At 36.9% G+C, this 18596-nt stretch overlaps 1 protein-coding gene across 12 annotated transcripts; it reads right to left on the bottom strand.

Moving 5' to 3' along the window:
• Window positions 1-339: 339 nt before the first annotated feature.
• Window positions 340-17120, bottom strand: PSAT1 (phospholipid sterol acyl transferase 1). 12 transcript variants are annotated; one of them, XR_015969528.2, is made up of 17 exons: window positions 16617-17095; window positions 14493-14628; window positions 14135-14279; window positions 11744-11913; window positions 11581-11657; window positions 9051-9264; window positions 8796-8970; window positions 8124-8223; window positions 7316-7411; window positions 6841-6935; window positions 4152-4203; window positions 3936-4007; window positions 2761-2934; window positions 1340-1444; window positions 1174-1258; window positions 998-1080; window positions 340-780 (listed from the first exon to the last, which is right to left on the bottom strand). XR_015969528.2 is itself a non-coding variant. In XM_039123183.3 (17 exons), exons 1-16 carry the CDS (start codon window positions 16884-16886, stop codon window positions 999-1001), a joined length of 2043 nt encoding a protein of 680 aa, XP_038979111.1. In that variant the 5' UTR covers window positions 16887-17095; the 3' UTR covers window positions 340-780; window position 998. The 12 variants fall into 12 exon arrangements, 6 of the variants coding, with proteins under 6 accessions (XP_038979111.1, XP_088562217.1, XP_088562218.1 ...); XR_005510306.3 differs by having other exon boundaries at window positions 1174-1254; window positions 2761-2929; XR_015969529.2 differs by having other exon boundaries at window positions 4170-4203.
• Window positions 17121-18596: the final 1476 nt, after the last annotated feature.

Genomic DNA, 18596 nt, shown 5'->3' with positions numbered 1-18596 from the left:
ATTTTTAATATTCGTATCCATTTAAAATAGATATGGATATAAATTTTTACTTCTAACTAATATTTATATCCATATCTGTATTTGTAAAATAAAATAAAACTAAGGAATTGTTTTGAGGGTCTTTAGACCTCTGCAAGCTGATACTAGAGAGCACTTCTTGGAACATCACCCCAATGATCCTTATAACCTGCTATTCAGTTGACACCTTGCAGTCTCAGCAAATCTATCATCATTATTTGTACCATACGATATCCAGGCGAAGCATCCATCAGAAGTTTGTTTGCTGCTACAGAAATGAATCTCGCAAGAACTCGAACAAGAACAAGGAAGATGGTAGTCTGCGGCGAACTACAAACTCATTTAATAAAGTAAATTTACAATTTTACGGTTAGAAAAACATTGGTGTATGTAGATGCTTAAGTATGCTTAATTATGCCACAGGTACAACATGTTGCAATTCTTCTCGCACGATGCACGCATGCACTCAAGCCATTCCTGCTGTTGTGGCAAACCAATGATGTCTTTCGAGTTCCGAAGGGCAGCCCAGCAGGGATGTCATTAAAGTTCCAAGAATTGGCCAACAAAGTTCTCAGAGATGAAAAAGATCAACTGGTACATTTGCGAGCTGCCAGTTAGTGTAGTGTACATCTCATTTGTCTCCTTTTCCGACCCAAGTAGGATCAATTGCTCTTCAGTGATTATTCTGGTGTTGTTGAAAAGTCACATGCGAAGAAAAAAAGGAAAAGCAAAAAAAGCTGTCCATCCAAAGAAGATCTTACCCTGCTCAATCATGACCAGATACTGATTAGGATGGAAAATTTTGATCTTGCTGAACAAGAAGCTTGCAAAAATGGGTTGCGAGTTGTGACAATATTGATGCAGTAGGAAACAGGATATTAGCATGCAAAAATGATTGCAGTGTGCAAGGCCTTAAAAGAGTTATTTTTTTTGACGCATTTCTAACAATAATAATTGACTGAGAGAATGAGCAGCTTACTCTATAGATAGTGCAAGAGGAGGTCCGTGGAAGAGTTCTTCAGCCTGCAGCTCTGCCCAAGGTGAACATCACCAAATGCATACCTGAATTACCATTTGGATTAGCATCTAGAATGAGACATTTGATACAGAAAACAAAGTCAGATAGAAGAAATGACACAGAGGCAAATACATAACCTGTATTCACAATATTCAGGCCAGGCACACCGAGCTTTTCCATAATCCCAGTAACAGTCTGCATGCCTCAATGGACCACGCCTGGCTGCTCGCATGCCAATTTTAGGAACTCCAGAACTCAAATGGAGAAGAAGATTACAGAAAAAACACATGATGGGGATAATACCTTTTGTTACAAATTTTGATTTTGCATCAGGATGTATATCATGCCACATTTGAAGCCATAACTCACGCATTAAAACTTGAGATCTAACAAGATTTCTGTGGTTTGCTGTAAAAGAGAGATGATAATCAGGGACCCCAGTTTACGTCGAGGATTTTAAGAACAAAAGTTAACCATAATACGGTTATACAAGGATAAAACTACACAAGGAAAATTTGAACAAAAGCAGGGAAACACGGAGAACTTGCATCTTCTAGCAGAGGGTTCTCTCTAGTAAGTAGCCTCCCTATCCAAACAGTTTCTACCAAGGAGTATAATGTAAATTCACCTTCATACATATATTCCACCTCTGGAATGATTGAGAATCACCAATCATATCAATTCTAATTGGAAAGCAATGACGTAATAAATAGTGTAAGCTATTAACATGTCTACACATTTTTCAGGATTGTCATGAATCCTTATTAATCTTATTTCCATGGCCAAATAATAGACACAAAGCAACTTGTTTCTGAAGTGACGCACCTTACAGCAATCTTGGGATATTTGATTATTGATTAAATTAGAAAAAAAACTCTGAGATCAAGGGTAAATTACACTTACACCCGATAGTTTGAAAAACCAACACTTATCTCCCCGAAATTTATTTTTATCCAACACTTTAATCTATAAATTGACAGAATGTTAGTCAAACCATTAACCTTAAAAAGAACTCAAATACCGCATCAGAAAAAAAAAAATCAAAAATAATCAAAATAACCTTAAGTAACATAACAACCACCAAGGATATAAGGAAACATAAGCATCCCCCACCCCACCCCACCCCACTCAAGAGCAATTTAGACTTTTCACATGAGGTAAATAGTTTCACTAACACCGTTAATTTAATCAAGTGTAAGTTTAGATTTTACAAACTATTGGGTGTAAGTGTAATAAACGTAAACTTCAAAAGGGTTTTTGTAATTTATTCATAATTATTTTATATTCCATTATCTATACTTTTGGCATTTTAGAGAGTAAATCTCATACAGAATAAATATGGGTTCACAGTAACTCTTTCTCACTAGTAAATTAAAGTTATAATTCCTTCAGAATTTTTTTTTAAGAGATATCAGCATAAGAAAGTCATAATGTGAACATAGCTGGGTTAGGAGAGTCCATGTGCCACTTTAATTTGATTAGAAAGCAAACGAACAATCATATGGAACACAATCACATATTTCAAATATTGTAACTTTTTTTGAGTGGATATTGTTTTGGTGCAAAACAGGTTGTATTAATGACACTTCAAACTCACGGCCAGGTGATTAGGGCTTCAAATGATGCTAAGAAGGCTCTAAATCATCAGGTTGCCGAAAATAAAATTCAAAAAATAAAAACAATCAATTTATCCTAAAAATTAAAGATCTGACCAATCAGCATACCCTTATCCAGTTCCCAAACTGCTGTCCTCCTTCCTGGAATGCTTTCAGAATCTTCATAGTACGTTATATACTTGACACGGGGAGTCCTTGTCATGTTTGGAACTATGTCTTCATCCTGATGATGCTCTACATTCAGGCTTATCTGAACATCCGATCCGTCATGTTCAGACTGCACTACCAATAATAAGGATACAGGCATAAGTCTACACAATAGCACAACATATTGCATTGATAAAGAACATGCTTCCAAGAAAATATCAAAAGTATAAAGAGTTTCAAAAGACCAAGCCATAATTCTGAATCGAAACTTCATTTCAATCCAAATAAGGTACTATTAATCAAAACTTGAAATAGGGTAATAAGAAAGCATGAAAGCAAGATGGAAAATCAAGGATAAAATGTGTAGAGGTCACAAGATCCTAAACGCATATGTGCCTCACATAGTATAAGTGGCGCCTTGAAAACTTTGCTATTACCTTTGAAAGTTGGTGTGATGTTGAATTCAAGTTCCATACTCTGTGATATGGGCATCTTCAGCATTCTAGGACATGGTTTATATACTTGGCTGAAACAAACATCTCTCCTAGAAAGTTTTAGCCTTAGTTTGGACATAAACTAGCTTATTCTATATTTCAGCTCACAAGTTCAGAAGTCCAAAAATTCAAATGTTTTAGTTGAAACAGTGGAATGTTTAATGTAGAAACTCAAGGATTGAATCCTCAAAAATCCAAATCATTTGACAATGGTATATTCAACCAATGTTCTCTGTTAATTCCAAGTTCATTATTCAACTGATTAATTCTTTGATGGGTGAATTTACTAGCTTCAAATTAGTATGCCTCAACTGGATCGCCCTTCCAACTATATTCATGCACAGAAGTGTTCAACAGCCAGTACATTGATACAACAAGAATGTGATAAGCTAATAATCATAAATTACAACTAGCAAGTAATGTTAAAGAATTAGTATAACAAAAGCAAAAACTGAATCAATATAGAGAAGTCCTTATCCCATCTATATAGCTTCAGCTTTTCTATCCTCTTCTCATTCATTCCTATGGTGGTGTTTAGTGCCAGTCAGCAAAAGCTTTACAAAGCCTACATTGAAAAATAGAAGAGCAATGGAGAGATATAAGTGCACCTTCTCAATGTGGCTTAAGAGACCATTAGTATACCTGTGGAGCTCTTGTTATGTTTACTTTGGAACCAAGCCAGGTTTTGCACCACGAGAGGGAGTTATATGAAACCTGTCAAGTAGAACTTCAATAACAGATGACTAAATGCCAACTAATTTTGGGAATATTGGGCATCATATAGATATACTCTAATTCTATATCGAAATCCTAAAGACATCCATATACTAAATGATGTAGATTAGTTATCATCCATACGGTTCCATCCCCACTCACAGCTCCAGGATTCCCGCTGACTGAATTACCAGATCTGATAAGAATATATACAAAAAATAAATCTAAGAATGAAAATAAAAGCACTACATCCAAATGATAAGTTCCAAAAAAATTCAAAACTACTAGGTAGATAGGCAGACACGAGAATGAAGAATATTGTGTAAAAAATGAAGTTTGATAAGACAAACTATTCTATTGTAGTCACAAACAATAAAGTTAAGAATCAAGATGGTGGTATCACTTGTGAGTTGGGGTTTATCCCAATGGTCACACCCCTCCACTTAGCAATAGAGGTTCTGGATTCGAGTATTGGGTGGTGCATCCTCAAAAATTTGGGCTTGGTAATACAGTAAGGCTGGGTTTCCCTCCTTTTCTCTCTCAAAAAAAGAAGTGACTGTACCATTATAACTGATACTAGATATGCACAGACTGACTAGATATATTTTTTGATAAAACACAATTACAGACACATAATGAGCATATGAAATACCAATACATCCTTAGCACAATTCTCAGCAAGATACTTATACCTGGTAACATATCATCATTCTTGACCACACTGGGAAGACAACCTGCGGTTATTGTCACCTCGAAGCCTTTCTTTTTATTGAACTTGAATTGCTGCCTCATAATGTAATTGGCTCAAGTCCAAACCTTGACTTATTCTAAGACATCCTGCTTATACCTTTTTATGTATTCACCTGTCTCTTATTCATCATATTCTTCATGTTCTCTCCTGACCTATCATCATTTCCAATCCATACTGGGCTCTCCAATGGAATTATGCAGACATTGTAATGTAAAATAATGAAGTTGAAGATGCTGAAAGATTCTCAACTTCACTAATATGTCCAAGAGAATTAGTTGATCTAGCAGTTAAGATGGTCCATTACTTCATGTTGAAGCATCATGGTACTCTAATAAGCAGGATGATATTGATCTCAGGCTCTGATTTTTTATGCAACCTAATATAAGCTGACCACTGCTACCGACAAAGAGGTCCAAGCTCCAAAACATTGTCTCATTCCAGTGACAGCGTATCAAGAAGGTTAGCTAGATTCCCACTCAGTTGGAATAAGATTTCTTGGTTTGGATGAAATAAACATGTTCCTCAATGACCATCAACAAACAAATTATATTGATAAGCGACAAATGAGACATACAACCATCCACCCTTAAATTTGAAAACCGCTTAATAGTGCAATGCAGAAGAAACTGAAGCACTAATATGGACTTTGCACAAACTAAAATAACCTGACTGCTGCAAGGAGCTTCGTTTTCCATCACTCAGTTATTGTTTAACAATGGAATACTCTAGCCTACCTCTATGCAGCAGAAGACTCCAGCAATGAAGAGGAGCATTTAAGGCACCAAGAACCATGATTTAAGCAAACTTCAACAATGATTTCCCCCACCTAATCATAGCTATCAAGTTGAAGACACATAAATTCTGGAGCCGAACAACCGTTTAAAACACTAAAATACCCTTTAACATCGCACATGCCTCCATCGCCCCTCAAAAAAGCCAAGTCCATCTGGAAAAAAGTTGATGCAAGCAGGAACCAGCCAAGGCCCAGGCACAGACCAAATGGTTAGGCGACGGCACAAAGTTTGCTGTCAGAAGCAAATTCGCTATTAGAACGATCTTATGGTAAAAAACCTTCCAAAAGGCCTTTGAAGCAACCCAGTCCAACAACTCAGCTTGTTCCAATGACAGTCCATACATCATCTGAAAAATTAGGATGGCATCAACTTCAACGTCCAAAATCAAGTCAGACTCAGAGCCTAGAATCTAATGACACCCTGTTCACCATCAAATCTGATGACAAACTAACTGCCATCTGACCCGATTTAATGGCACTGGGCTCGGCGGCAGAATGAATTTTTTTCTAAAATTGCCCCTTCAGTAAGATTAATTGTTCTAGGGGTCTTAGGACTTGTTTGTCGATTTCTTGATCAAGCTCTAAGGGTATCCAGTCATTGCTATAATTTGATGGACCCTAGAGCCTGCAAATACCCCTCCCTCTATGTACCCTAGTTTTACATGTCAGTTCAATCAAAATTTTTTTGAGTACATGTTAACTCATGGTTTCCCTTTAAATTTTTTGCATGGTGGATTCTACGCGACTCTGGTAGATTCTGGGGCGCCTTGGTGGATCTGGAGATCGGTGGTGGCGAGGTAGATTTTGGCAGATCGGTGTCTCGTTCAATAACATGCAATGGATTCCGAGCAACAACGAGGGTCTTAGGTAGCAAGGTAGGCTACTAATTATCCCTAGTTAACCCTCAATTCCTTCTTTACTCCACAACCTTTAGATTTTAAAATTTATATTAGCTTTCTTACTTCTAGAGTTAGTTTAATTTCTTGCAATAACTAGTTCAATCTTCTTCTGTGTTGCTCTAAAACTCGTGCTAGGCCTCCCAGCTTGTATTAAATGCAAATGAAGAGAGAAACATATATCCTTCTATTGGGGAGTTCAAACTTTACCAATAAAAAGACCCAACTTTCTAGTAATTTAGAAGTACGGGCATCACAGTGACACACACACATGTGAAGATGACGAGTAGTGGTAATGTTATTACTACCACCACTACTACTACTCCTGTACTACATGTATGTTATTTCTGTTACTATTAGATATATATAAGTTGGATCTGGGTTGACACTTGCCTTGAAAGCAGGGCTCCTTCAAGTTCATAAATAACATCAGTTATGATCCAGTTATCAGGATATGGTTTGCCACTGGGTGCAAAGTAGTATCCGACCTGTTTCATAAAATATAACAGAGCATCCATCAGCTAATAATCCTGAATAGCTGCAGAATTTTTCCAACATAAATAAAAGAATGGCTGATAGCTAAAAAAAAAACTAAATTCTTTGATGTAAGCGGATAAATTAATACCGACCCAAATGCATTGCATTAGCAACTTTTCTTGGTTATCATAAGTTATGAAAAATGCAAAATATAGAACTTAAGAATCAAGTCCTTCTGCAAGTTATTCCCAGGTTCTTTTCTTCATTATACCATAAAGTATCTTTGACTGCAGTAATGTTGTAGCATTACCATTAACCCATGCAACCCTTTTTAAATTTTTGAAGGGAATCTGAGAGCCAAAAGTTTAAACATTGGTATTGAGCCACGTACCAGTTTTGTCCCGGAACGATCTACCACTGATACAGTCTGGTCGAACTGAGATAGTATCAAGAAGAGTGAAAAGCAATAGGTGCGGTCGGTATGAATCTGTCAATAGGCAACTGATATGGTGGGTACAGACAGGTTCAAGAGAGAACAGGTCTCTCGCATCTGTACGGATATCATTTTTCTACCAGAACATCATAATACCAGTACTACTTTATCGAACAGGCAATATTAAAATCCTTGGTGAGAGCACATTGTCTAGACATTATTTTCTATAATCTAAATTTTGACACTTGCATAAACATTTGTAAAATAGTAGAGATTGCAGCTAATTTGTGAGATCTTGAATCCATCAAGGATAAAATTACCGTATCATTTGAATGCCATGATATGTTTAAGGGCATAATAATAGTGTATAACAGCATAAACACCATCGTAAAATTAAAACTACATGTAACTACTGGCAGACAGCCTATGTTAACTTTGGCATTATAAAGATAAAGCAAGTGAATCCAGGATATATCAAGTGCAACAGTTTTCCAGCAGCAAGTGTCAGATATCCATTGCAAAGGAAATCATAACAAGAAAGATAAAAAGGAAATTGCAGCACATGCGTAAGCATTTAAATGAATTATAAAAGAAGTAAAGAATTATTTGTATACGTAAAAAAATAAAGATTAGTACACCACATAAATACACCTAGTTAGCAGAATAGAATAATGATGATAAAATTGGAAGCCTGGAAAGGAATCCATATTAATTTTGCTTGCAGAAAATATGTACATCTACTTTGTTCAGACAAAACAAGTGATACCTCAGTCTTTAAATCAATCCCATATATGCAAAAGACATTCTTCAGTGGAGGTCTCTCCCAGGGTGTTAGAGGATTCAGCACTGGGTCATCCTGGTAGTACCTGAGGTTTACAGATTTCAATAACATGTTTCTCTTAAAAATTAAGATAAATTCATCATTATTTGAGATGGTAGCTGTGGCATCCATCCACAGCCTTGAACTGTCAAGGTTCTTTTACTTGGATTGTCCACCATGTAGAGATTGTTTAGGTTTTTCATTCTATGCCTCAGACATATTAGAATTTTGAAGAGCGATGCCAAACCAAATTTTATCATCATTCACTACCCGGTATCCCAACAAGTGATATCAGAACTCTAGCAGGTTAAAGTGGCAGCTGGATCCAGCAATAGCTAATTTGATAGTCATCCAATGATATGGATGGTGAAATTCTGCTTCATTAGCATTTGCAAGAGCAGAAACAGACAAGTAGAAGTTTGTGTGAGAAAAAGGAGAGAGAAGAGAGCAACTTTGCATTAGCTATAGTGGGTTGAGCAAAGGTGCAAAACTAGACCTAAGCATAACTTGCCACAATAAGATGATGCAAACCATAATATCACCGTGCACATGAGAATACAACCATTTCAACATGCACATGAGTTCATAAAATGGGTATCTGAAAAATGATGAACTCACTTCTGTAGCTGGTGCAGGAGTCTTTTGCTATCCGGATCATAGTCCTCTATTGCTTTGAAGAAGGTACCATCAGAAACTTCTCTAGCAGAAAAAGATAATTGAATAGGTCTTCCACATTCCATGCTAGAAGTCATGTCCTGAGCTACATCCGAGATTGATGGATAAGCATCTGAGCCTGCAGATTGAAACAGTAAATTGACTACACATAGAGCTTAATAGTACTTCTTTGAGAGAGAGAGAGAGATCAAAAGGCACCTTGAATAGAAGGAAGCTCAATATTTATAATTTCTGTCGGCCAACCAGAGTAGTTTGTTTGAAATTCTATTTCATCACAATGGTAAGCATGACGACGATATTCCCCTTCCTCAAAAAAATGTTTCCAGTAGACATTATCTGCTTTACAGTACTTTGAGAATGGCATCATCCATAAAGAAGAACCAAATGAATTATACATCAATCGTGCCGTTCCCTGATAAAATGTACTAGTTAAAACATAAGACAGGTTTATCAAATACTTGTGAATAAGGGCAGCATGCCCAGAATGCCTTAAGACCAAGTCAATAATTTGAGTGTAAAAGACTGTAGCCGCATAGAATAGCATCAGCAACAGAGGAGATGTACTCGAAAAGAAAGTATTAGAAGATGACCTGTTGCATCCAAATCAAAGCACACTATGCAATGGAAGTGGAATGGACAACATGGGCATATAATAATGGGATACATCTAATTGCAAAATCAATAGGTTAGCTACTTGCTATTAATTAGCCGAACCTCTTGCTAATAATCTTTCCCAATTTTAACCTAATAAGGCATCGTGCAAAGTGAAAACCTTCAAATAGTCGAAATTATGGCAACAAGGGAATGGGTTATACTTCTTTTCAAGAAATTTGGTATTTAGGATTTTAAGTCTGCTAGTGTCCTTCAATTTCAGCACCCTATTCTAGTTGTTCAGAAGCCCCTTAGGCACCTTTGCCTAGGACCAAAACATATACAGGTCCAACAATCAGACATGACTACATAAGAATTATGAAAGAATGTGGGAGAAGAAGTAATTAACTTGTTAATTTTCATCAGTGAGAAAGGAGAAAAAAGTATACGAAGTATATCTAAATGAACATGCCTAAGCCTGTAAAATACATGGCTTTCGCATTTGGAAAGGAAAGAGAAAATCTTAGAATAATCATTTAGCAAAGTTCATGGTAAGAGCTAGCAAACTCTAAATATTACTACATTATATATGTATTCATAATAACAATCATGACCTTAACCATCATAACTTTCCCCAACGATTTAGGACTCGTTTAGTTCACGGGAAGAATTTTACCTCATTGGAATGTATTTCTTGGGAAGCTGATACCTGGGTATATTATATCTAGAAAAGTAGTTTTGGCATGTTTGATTGGCCACGGAAAAGTGGCATAGGAAGCACATTTTTCGGAGCGACTTATGTTTGGTTGAGCATCTACTTTCTTGTAAAACATGGGTAAAATCTCTTATGCCCTTAACAAATAGGCTACAAGGAAGGACATAAGTTATTAGGATTAAGGGCATTTTTGGGGAAAAAAAGGATTTTACCTTGGTTGGGAAAGTGGGTTTCCCATGTCCGCATGGGTTTCTATATCTCTAAGGAGGTGGAAAACTTATTCCTATGGGAAGGCTACTTTCCCATCTCTCTCATTTGAAATCTTCAACCAAACATAAGCTACTTTGTCATGTTCCCGTTGACCACACTTTCCCCCCTCCTCTTCCTGTGAACCAAACAAGTCCTTAGAGTCAGCTTTACAAATTCTCATTCCTACCTAAGACTGCCTCCGACGTTATATCAAGCCAACAAGGAATTCCCTTCATTCCTAGAATCAAATTTGGATCCATTTAATTTGCAACCATATGGACACGGATTTGAGTGGCATCAAGAGAATCTCCTCATTGCATAGTCAGAAAATCATTATAGCTTAACGCCTAAATTCTAGTAATCTCTCCATAACCCATTTTTTATTAGTAAATTTTTTTTAAGTAAATTTTGAAATTCACAAATCAATGATTTTTTGATAGTAGAAGCAACATATATCCTCAACAAGGAAAGAGTCGATTCCACACATTCACTGAACAACAAAAGGGCATGGCAAAGATCTTGCTTGCCCTTGTTAGTAAAATAGAAAGCTTGATGTTGTTGTCTCCACTCCTGAAGTTGCTGACAAGTGTTCCATACTGTAGGCTTATGTTTCCTTAAGAAAGGCACTATACTGTAAGTTATATTTAATGTTTCATGTGGCACATTAAATACCCATTTTTACCAACAATCCAAGGGACAGGCGATCATCTCATAACTTTAGCTTCTACTATGTCAGAGTGGAGAGCCTCCCCCTCCATATACCAAATGTCAAAAAGGTAAGCCACTTCCTGAAATTAGCTAAAGCAAAAAAGAAATTCAATTTATATAATGTGTGTTTGCACAAAAATAAGTTTAACTAGTTCAATTGATTTTGACGGGAAAAGAGAAAAGCAAGAAAATGTCTACACCAAGAAGCAAGACCACCATAGTCTGCTAAATTATAACTCATTAGCATTACCAGAAAGCTATTCTGGCCAATATTATCAACTATTGACATTTGTGCCTTCTATACGCGGTGCTCCTGAAGCATTCTCACCAAGGGTCTCCCAAATGATGTAACCAACTAGGAATTCTATTAACATAGGAGATAAATCTGTGACCAGCAGTAGCACAGGAAAAGGAGAAAAAAGGCACATAGCTGAGGTATGCATTAAGGAGAGCAAATGAATGTACCTCGGCAACTGGAAGACCAAATGTAAATCCGAATAGAGTGGCCTTGACTGATTCAGTAGAACCAAGAAGAGGAGCTCCTGAAATTAAATCACCAAACCAAAAGCATAAGGTAGAGAGCCAAGTGTTCAAGTAGAAAACCCATACGAAAGCAAAGTGAGCGCACCAACAGCAAAATAGGCATGTATGTGTTCATCAAGCCATTGGATGTAACGCTTTGGTGCAATTTCAAGTTTTAACCACTCTAAGAAATAGCGGAAAACATTGTTTCCCATTGAATGAGCAAACACCAAAGAGGGACCCCCGCGAAGTTTAAGTGCAGTTTCAAAAGTTAACCTGCAAGGTAAAATAAAAAATTAAAGTGATTATTAGAAGCATCTAATTATAATTAAACTGTTGAAAAAGTACAAATAATCAACTGTCTCAAACAGAATATGAGGCAAGATAGGAGGAAAAACTAAAAAGCATGCAAAATGAATCGGAAACGGAAAAATGCAAGCCATCACTCTCCAATCTTCATTATGTACACTCTAATTCAGAAGCAAATATGAGAATCCATCATCAAATTCTAATTCAAATCCATGCCTTAGAATTAAAATCTTTCAGTTTCCTCTTAATGATGGATTTAATTAGAAGTCGGCATGGTGTAATACATACCATGCCAGTGCCTAATGATCACACAACAGTAGCATAGCACCAGCTGGAAGCCAGTACTTGGTATGTTATCATGCCAGTACTTGCCCATCGGCACAAAATGATATAATATATACCATGCTAGTGACCATGATATTTCAATTCTTGCTTTTCTTTTTCTTTTTCTTCTCTTCTTCATTCTTTCTGAATCTTCTCCTTTCTTCTCCTCTCTCCTCCTCTCTTCTCCTCTATTTCCCCCCTTCTTCCCAAGCAAGGAGGGGCGAAAGGATCTTAGGAGGGGGGTGATCCTCGTCGAGGTATGAAGAAGGCGGTCGGCCCGAGGCCCAGCCTCTTTTCTTCTTCTTCTTTTCTTCTCCTCCTCTTTCTCCTCTTCTTCCTCTTCTTTCTTCCTCTTCTTTCCTCTTCTTCCTCTTCCTTCTTTCCCACGCACGCGGGCGCACTGCCCCGCGCGTACTAATGCGAACCGGATCGGTTCGCACCAGTACGCATTGAAAATCATTTTCCACAGCTGAACCGTACCAGTTGGCCACGGTACTAGTACGGTACGTGCTGAATCGGCCGGTACGGACCAGTTCAGTATACCATGCTAAGGTGATTGTGTGTAAGAAAGGAGCCCACCATGACACCTAATCTGTAAATGGTGGCCGGCAAATCCTACCTTATAGCTTCACAATTTTAACTTGTGAGTAGAGAGAAAGTCTCCAAGATTCATTGTACCAGGAAAGAATCTGGTTGATTGAGAATTCAAGATTTGCAATGGCAAATTGCATTCATCTGTCAAAACGGAAACAAAAAGCTGATGAGTCAAATTAGAACTATTTACCTCATTTGATGACTATTAGTTTGCTTGGATATAACAACTATGAGATTTCTTTCATCATCCTATATGTTTTCAAGTTATCTTGATTATGGGGGTTTCATCCCCTAAAAAACTTCACATCAAGATATTGTATCTATTGATTTAGCAAAAAGATAAACATACAAGTTCCATGCGCCAAAAAGAAGGTTTTGGGAGCATATGACAAAAAATGATTTTAACAATTTCTAATTAACTTTTTCCCTTCAGGAAAAAAAAAACTAATTAACATTTAAGTTCAGTCTGTAAGGGTTTAGATTAAACTTTGTTCTAAAACTAACAGCACAACTTGTTTAACCATTTCATCACTCAACATATCCATCCAATAAATGTCGTGAATTTAGAGATGGTAAAGCTTTTTGCTAGGTATCGCATGGGAGAAGTAGGCCTCACTGATGCTTTTGTTGCAATTTGGTGACAACAAGGAAAATGAAGAACAAGAACAAAATCACTGAACATTAGGTTCTATGAGCTTACCATCCTGTCAAAGGGAAAGGAGAAAAGATATTTAATTACAGACTTTATGACTTGTTATGCCAATCACTGCCGTTGCCCTATATCCACTACCAAAATTTCTTCAATTTTGCTTGATAATGTCCAAACAGTATGGCAGTTGGCATTTAGATATTATTCACTCTTTCTTCAATAAATTTGTTATATCAGCTTCATGTGAAGAATTAGAATTGCAAAATTTATGTTTCCGAAACTTTTTTCTGACTTCTGAAAATTGGTTCCATTTTAGCCTTCAAAAGCAGTTCCCCATCAGTTTTTGAAGTACCTTTGTCCAACCAATGGTTGTTATTAGCTACCAACATAAATTTGCTAACCTGAATTGGCAGGCCGCAACAATGAAGTTTCCCTAAAAGTGAGTACAACATCAGAGCCGCTGATAAGATATGCGAAAGATTAAATGAAATAAAGGCATCAAGCAAATTTCTATTAGAGGTGCTACTGAAAGTAAATAGACATAGAAAAAACACTACTGCAGCAATTGGCAAGGAAATCATTTGGAAAATAAGCAAAATAATATAACTGAAATATACAAACTTTAGTTTGTGAAAGTAAAGGTCTCGCTCCTCAAGCTTTGATGCTGATAACCTCCAATCATATGGAACAGCGATAATTGCATTAGCCTCGATTCCAAATTCAATGCACCATTTAAGCCATTCTTTCCAAACGGAAGAAAGAGGTCCTGGATTCATGACAAAAAAAAAGTAAATAAAAATAAGAGAACAGAGGAATATACCAACATCCATTACGAGACATGTTCATGTAACAATGTAAAAGCCAATAAGTTGACTAGGCACAAAGAAGCATGAGCTACCTCATACTTAGTGAAGGAAATGCAGGCTGAAGAAACACTATTTCGGCAGTAGATCAACAACTAAAATAAGCAGGCATTTACCTGTTATATATCCTGGATCCAGTTCTGTGATAGCAGAAAGACCGCTGTCAGGCCTTGATTTGCATTCAGGGTGATCAGTTTGATTGTAAGGGTCCAGCAACATGCACTTAAGCCAACAATTTACAGCAGAAAGAACCTGCAGAAGTCATGATTAAGGTACACATCTTGACATGTTCTATGATACCATCAGCTCATAAACAGTCCTAAAAATGGACTTGGCTACATAAGAAACAAACACCGCCAAAAAGTTAATTTACAAGTATGAGAATTAAACACTTGAAGCTATATGATCAATTAACATGAATAGCAAAAAAAATCATACTTGTCACTTATGTAGGTAAAGGTTAAACTTATGCATTGAGAAAATAGTGAGGCTAAACTTTCTTGACATGTGACACATGGTTATGTGTGGCCACTGAGGAACTGCAGTGACAAATCAATGAAGTATTTAAGTTAATCCAGTCCAAGTATAGGTCATGTTTGTATTGCTTTAAGAAAGTCCATTTGCATCTTTTAATGTAAAATTAGTTAAAAAAGGTACCTTCTAAAAAAGTTAGGCATTTAGAAATATTATCTAAGAAGCGTTTCCTGGAGAAGCAGAAGTCAAAAAAGCATTATTAGGAAAACTAACTTTTAGCTGCTTTTTTGGCGAGATTGCTCCATATTTTTCAAATATGGTAAGCACATCTATAAAGGTAGTTACAAAAAAGTGATTGCCAAATGTTAATATATTAGACAGTAGTTTTCTATTAATCTAGTTTTTGAAAAAAGGGGCTTTTGAAAAGCAGAAGCACCACCAAGCACACCTACAATACAAGAAATAAAAGAGAGATCATAATGAAACTAAAAGAAAATTTGGTGGTTGTGGGACTAAAGAGCACGGCACCTTAATAAAACCTTGGGCAAAGCAGCTTGAAATTCCCAGAACCTTTTTTGAGGGGGGAAGAAAAAAGAAGACTACAAGAAAGTAAAAAAGAAATTGATGGGAATTGGCAGCAAAGAAAACATCTTAACAAGAAGAGAATCAAAGCAGAAGGGGAAGGACCTAAGAGTCACCAAGAGGAAGCTGCAACACAAAACAGTGTGAAAACAGTGTGTAATGTAAACAAAGGAAAAGACCCACGTAGCAAGACATGATCTTGAGCAAACCTTGCCATGGGAAATGCATCGATCAAGCATTGACACCACCGTAATCCCAGATTCAGCATAATAAAAACGTAAGATCCAATAACAATATATATATATATATATATATATATTAAAGAAAGAATGTAAAAAAAGTTGGGCCACACACTTCATGTTAACTCCTTGAAAATTGCGTTAACAATTTTAAAATCAATAGAAGGCTATTCAAATTGGAGATTCAAACCATTGAACATGATCTATGCTATAAAAATGTCTAGAAACCAAAATTTATGTATTTTGGTGGTCTCTAATGTATGCATCAAGTTGGAAAAAATGTGGCACATAGGATCATGATCTATATATCATAAAATATGACACTAAGTTTTAATTTATGTATTTTGGTGGTCTCTAATGTATGCATCAAGTTGGGAAAAATGTGACACATAGGATCATGATCTATATATCATAAAATATGACACTAAGTTTTAATTGTTAGATCATAGTTAAGCATAGTATCATGCTATTAAAAAAATCCATTTTGATACTTACTTGATGATTAAGTCAGAAACTACCAAAATTTATAAATTTTAGTTTCTAGCCACTTTTTGTAGTATAGATCAAGTTAACTTGAATTTGGATTGTCCATAATTGGCTTTGAATTTTTAACTCGGAGTTTACTGAACTCAAAAGGACAATGGTACCAAACGGGAGCAGAGTACAACATCCTGACAAGAAACAATCTCGAGCGAAAAAGTCAAACTCAGTGTAGAAAACCAATAAGAATCCAGCGAGAACAAAAGTTTATGAAAAATCGCTAGAGAGCGAGAGTCAAGGAAAACATCCCACCAAGAAACGGTCTTGACCAAAACCTATCAGAAAGAAGGCATCCATCAAGCATCCGCACTCATCCGGCGCAGTAAACAGACAAGAACCCAAGAAGAAAGAAAGAAACGGGAAGAAACAAGATTTGTTTTTTTGGGGGGGTTAATAATTAATTACTCGGGTGGTGTCGAGCCAGACGGGGTCGAGAGGGTTGAAGTCGAGGGGGGAGTAGGGGCAGTCAAGAACCGACCAAGCCCTCAGCTGCGTCGACGCGAACCCGGGTATGATGATCCCCGACAGCTTCGACGCGTAAAGGTCTCGCTCCCCTCCTCCTGACGACGACGAATGATCCTCTCCAAGAACCACGCTGCCGACGAGGAACACCGGTACGAGAAGCAGAGAGAGGCGCCGCGTCCTAAGCCTTTGGGCTCCTCCTTCGACCGCCATCCCCGAGAAGAGCGCGAGAGAGAAAGACGAAGTATGGCAGTCTCTCGGTCTTCCTGGTTGGGGGAAGAAAGAGTGGCCGTTCGTCGCGTCGACCACGGGCTCCGAGTGGGAACGCAGCAGGAATAGAGAGAGAGGGAGAGGTTGGGCGAATCAAACCCGGGAAATCGGGGGAGGAGGAGGGAGCGAGAGATCTCATCCGACGGAGCATCGGCGTTCCAAAGTTTCCAACGGCTCAATCTCGCCAGTCCAACCCCCCCCATTGGTCGATCATCGATAGGCTCAATGATTAGCGTTGGACCGTCGGGTTAGGGCGGAATTTTTATTTGGACCAAGCCAACGGCTGAGCCGGTGGACTAATCCTTCCAAAAGCCAACATGGTTCTGGCTTCTTTTTTTTTTTTTAATCCGTATTTGGCTATGCTGCTTCCTAGTTGAATTGGTCAGCAATGAACATGATCCAACTAATAATCTCTTCAATTCCAATAGTAGACAAACTATCAGCTGGTCTGCATTCCAATAGTAGAGATATTAAAGAGGAATACTAAAGAGGTGACCCTAATTTCTTAAATTTTTTATCATAAAATTACAGTCGACAAACTATCAGCTGGTCTGCATTCCAATAGTAGAGATACTAAAGAAGAATACTAAAGAGGTGGCCCTAATTTCTAAATTTTTTTATCATAAAATCACATTCGACAAACTATCAACTGGCCTGCATTCCAATGATAGGGATAAGATCAGGGCACTCATGTGCATACAAAGATAGATTTTATGAGGCAAAAAATTACATGCTATCTTAGTTAAATGAGTAAATGTATATTATAGAAGGCCTTTGCTTGGATTCATATACATAAGTTTGATTATCCTCACAAGATATATGTTCTTAGACTGTGTTTGGTTTGGCAATAAGAAATTTCAAATATCAAAATATCTATTTGAAAATTTATCCACAACTTATTCTTTTTTTTTTTTTGTTGCAGTTTTCAAAATAAATTTAGATCGATGGATTGGGGGTTTAAATTTTCTCCTTTTTTTCTTCAAAAAGGAAACAACCATAAATTGCTTGTGGCTTCTCCCTGGAAAGTAATCCATGGCATAGGCTAAGGCATCTGGCCGCTTTTTTTTTAAAAAAAAAGGTTGTGCATGTTTTGCTGCCACACCAAATAAGGTCCAATGGGGTATTTGTGTTATATATTAGTTGAAAGATGTTTACAATAAATAAGTAATTGGCATCTGCCGTGTACAAACGATCTATTTTGAAGAAGGACCATCTCGTGAATGGATGTGACACAAATGTTAAATTTCTTTAATAAAATTTGATAAATATACTCTCCACCTACGGTAGAGTAAAGTTTCTCCCCTCCCTCTCACATGTTAGACTTTTATATAGAGAGATATAGTACTATATTATATATAGTATTATATTAATAGAAAAGAATACGAAAATCAAGAAGAAAGTGGCATGTCTATATAGATAAATATAGGTATCTTATTGTTTGATAAAATAATTTTTAATTGCTTTTTCAGAGTGATGGTATAGTATCGATACAACACTATTATATTACAATAAATAACAATAAGATAATAACAAATATATATATATATATATATAAAGAGAGGTATGTATGAGTGTAAGGTAATAAATATTGTCCGTACCGGGCAGAGCGATCGGGATTCGGCAGCAGCATCGGCACAAAATCTTCTGCACTAG

Source organism: Phoenix dactylifera, chromosome 10, assembly GCF_051530095.1.
Source record: "Phoenix dactylifera cultivar Ajwa chromosome 10, Ajwa_hap1_PhDact_Kaust_v1.1, whole genome shotgun sequence".
In the NCBI taxonomy this organism is placed as follows: Eukaryota; Viridiplantae; Streptophyta; class Magnoliopsida; order Arecales; family Arecaceae; genus Phoenix; species Phoenix dactylifera.
This window is presented reverse-complemented; position numbering and strand designations above follow the sequence as displayed.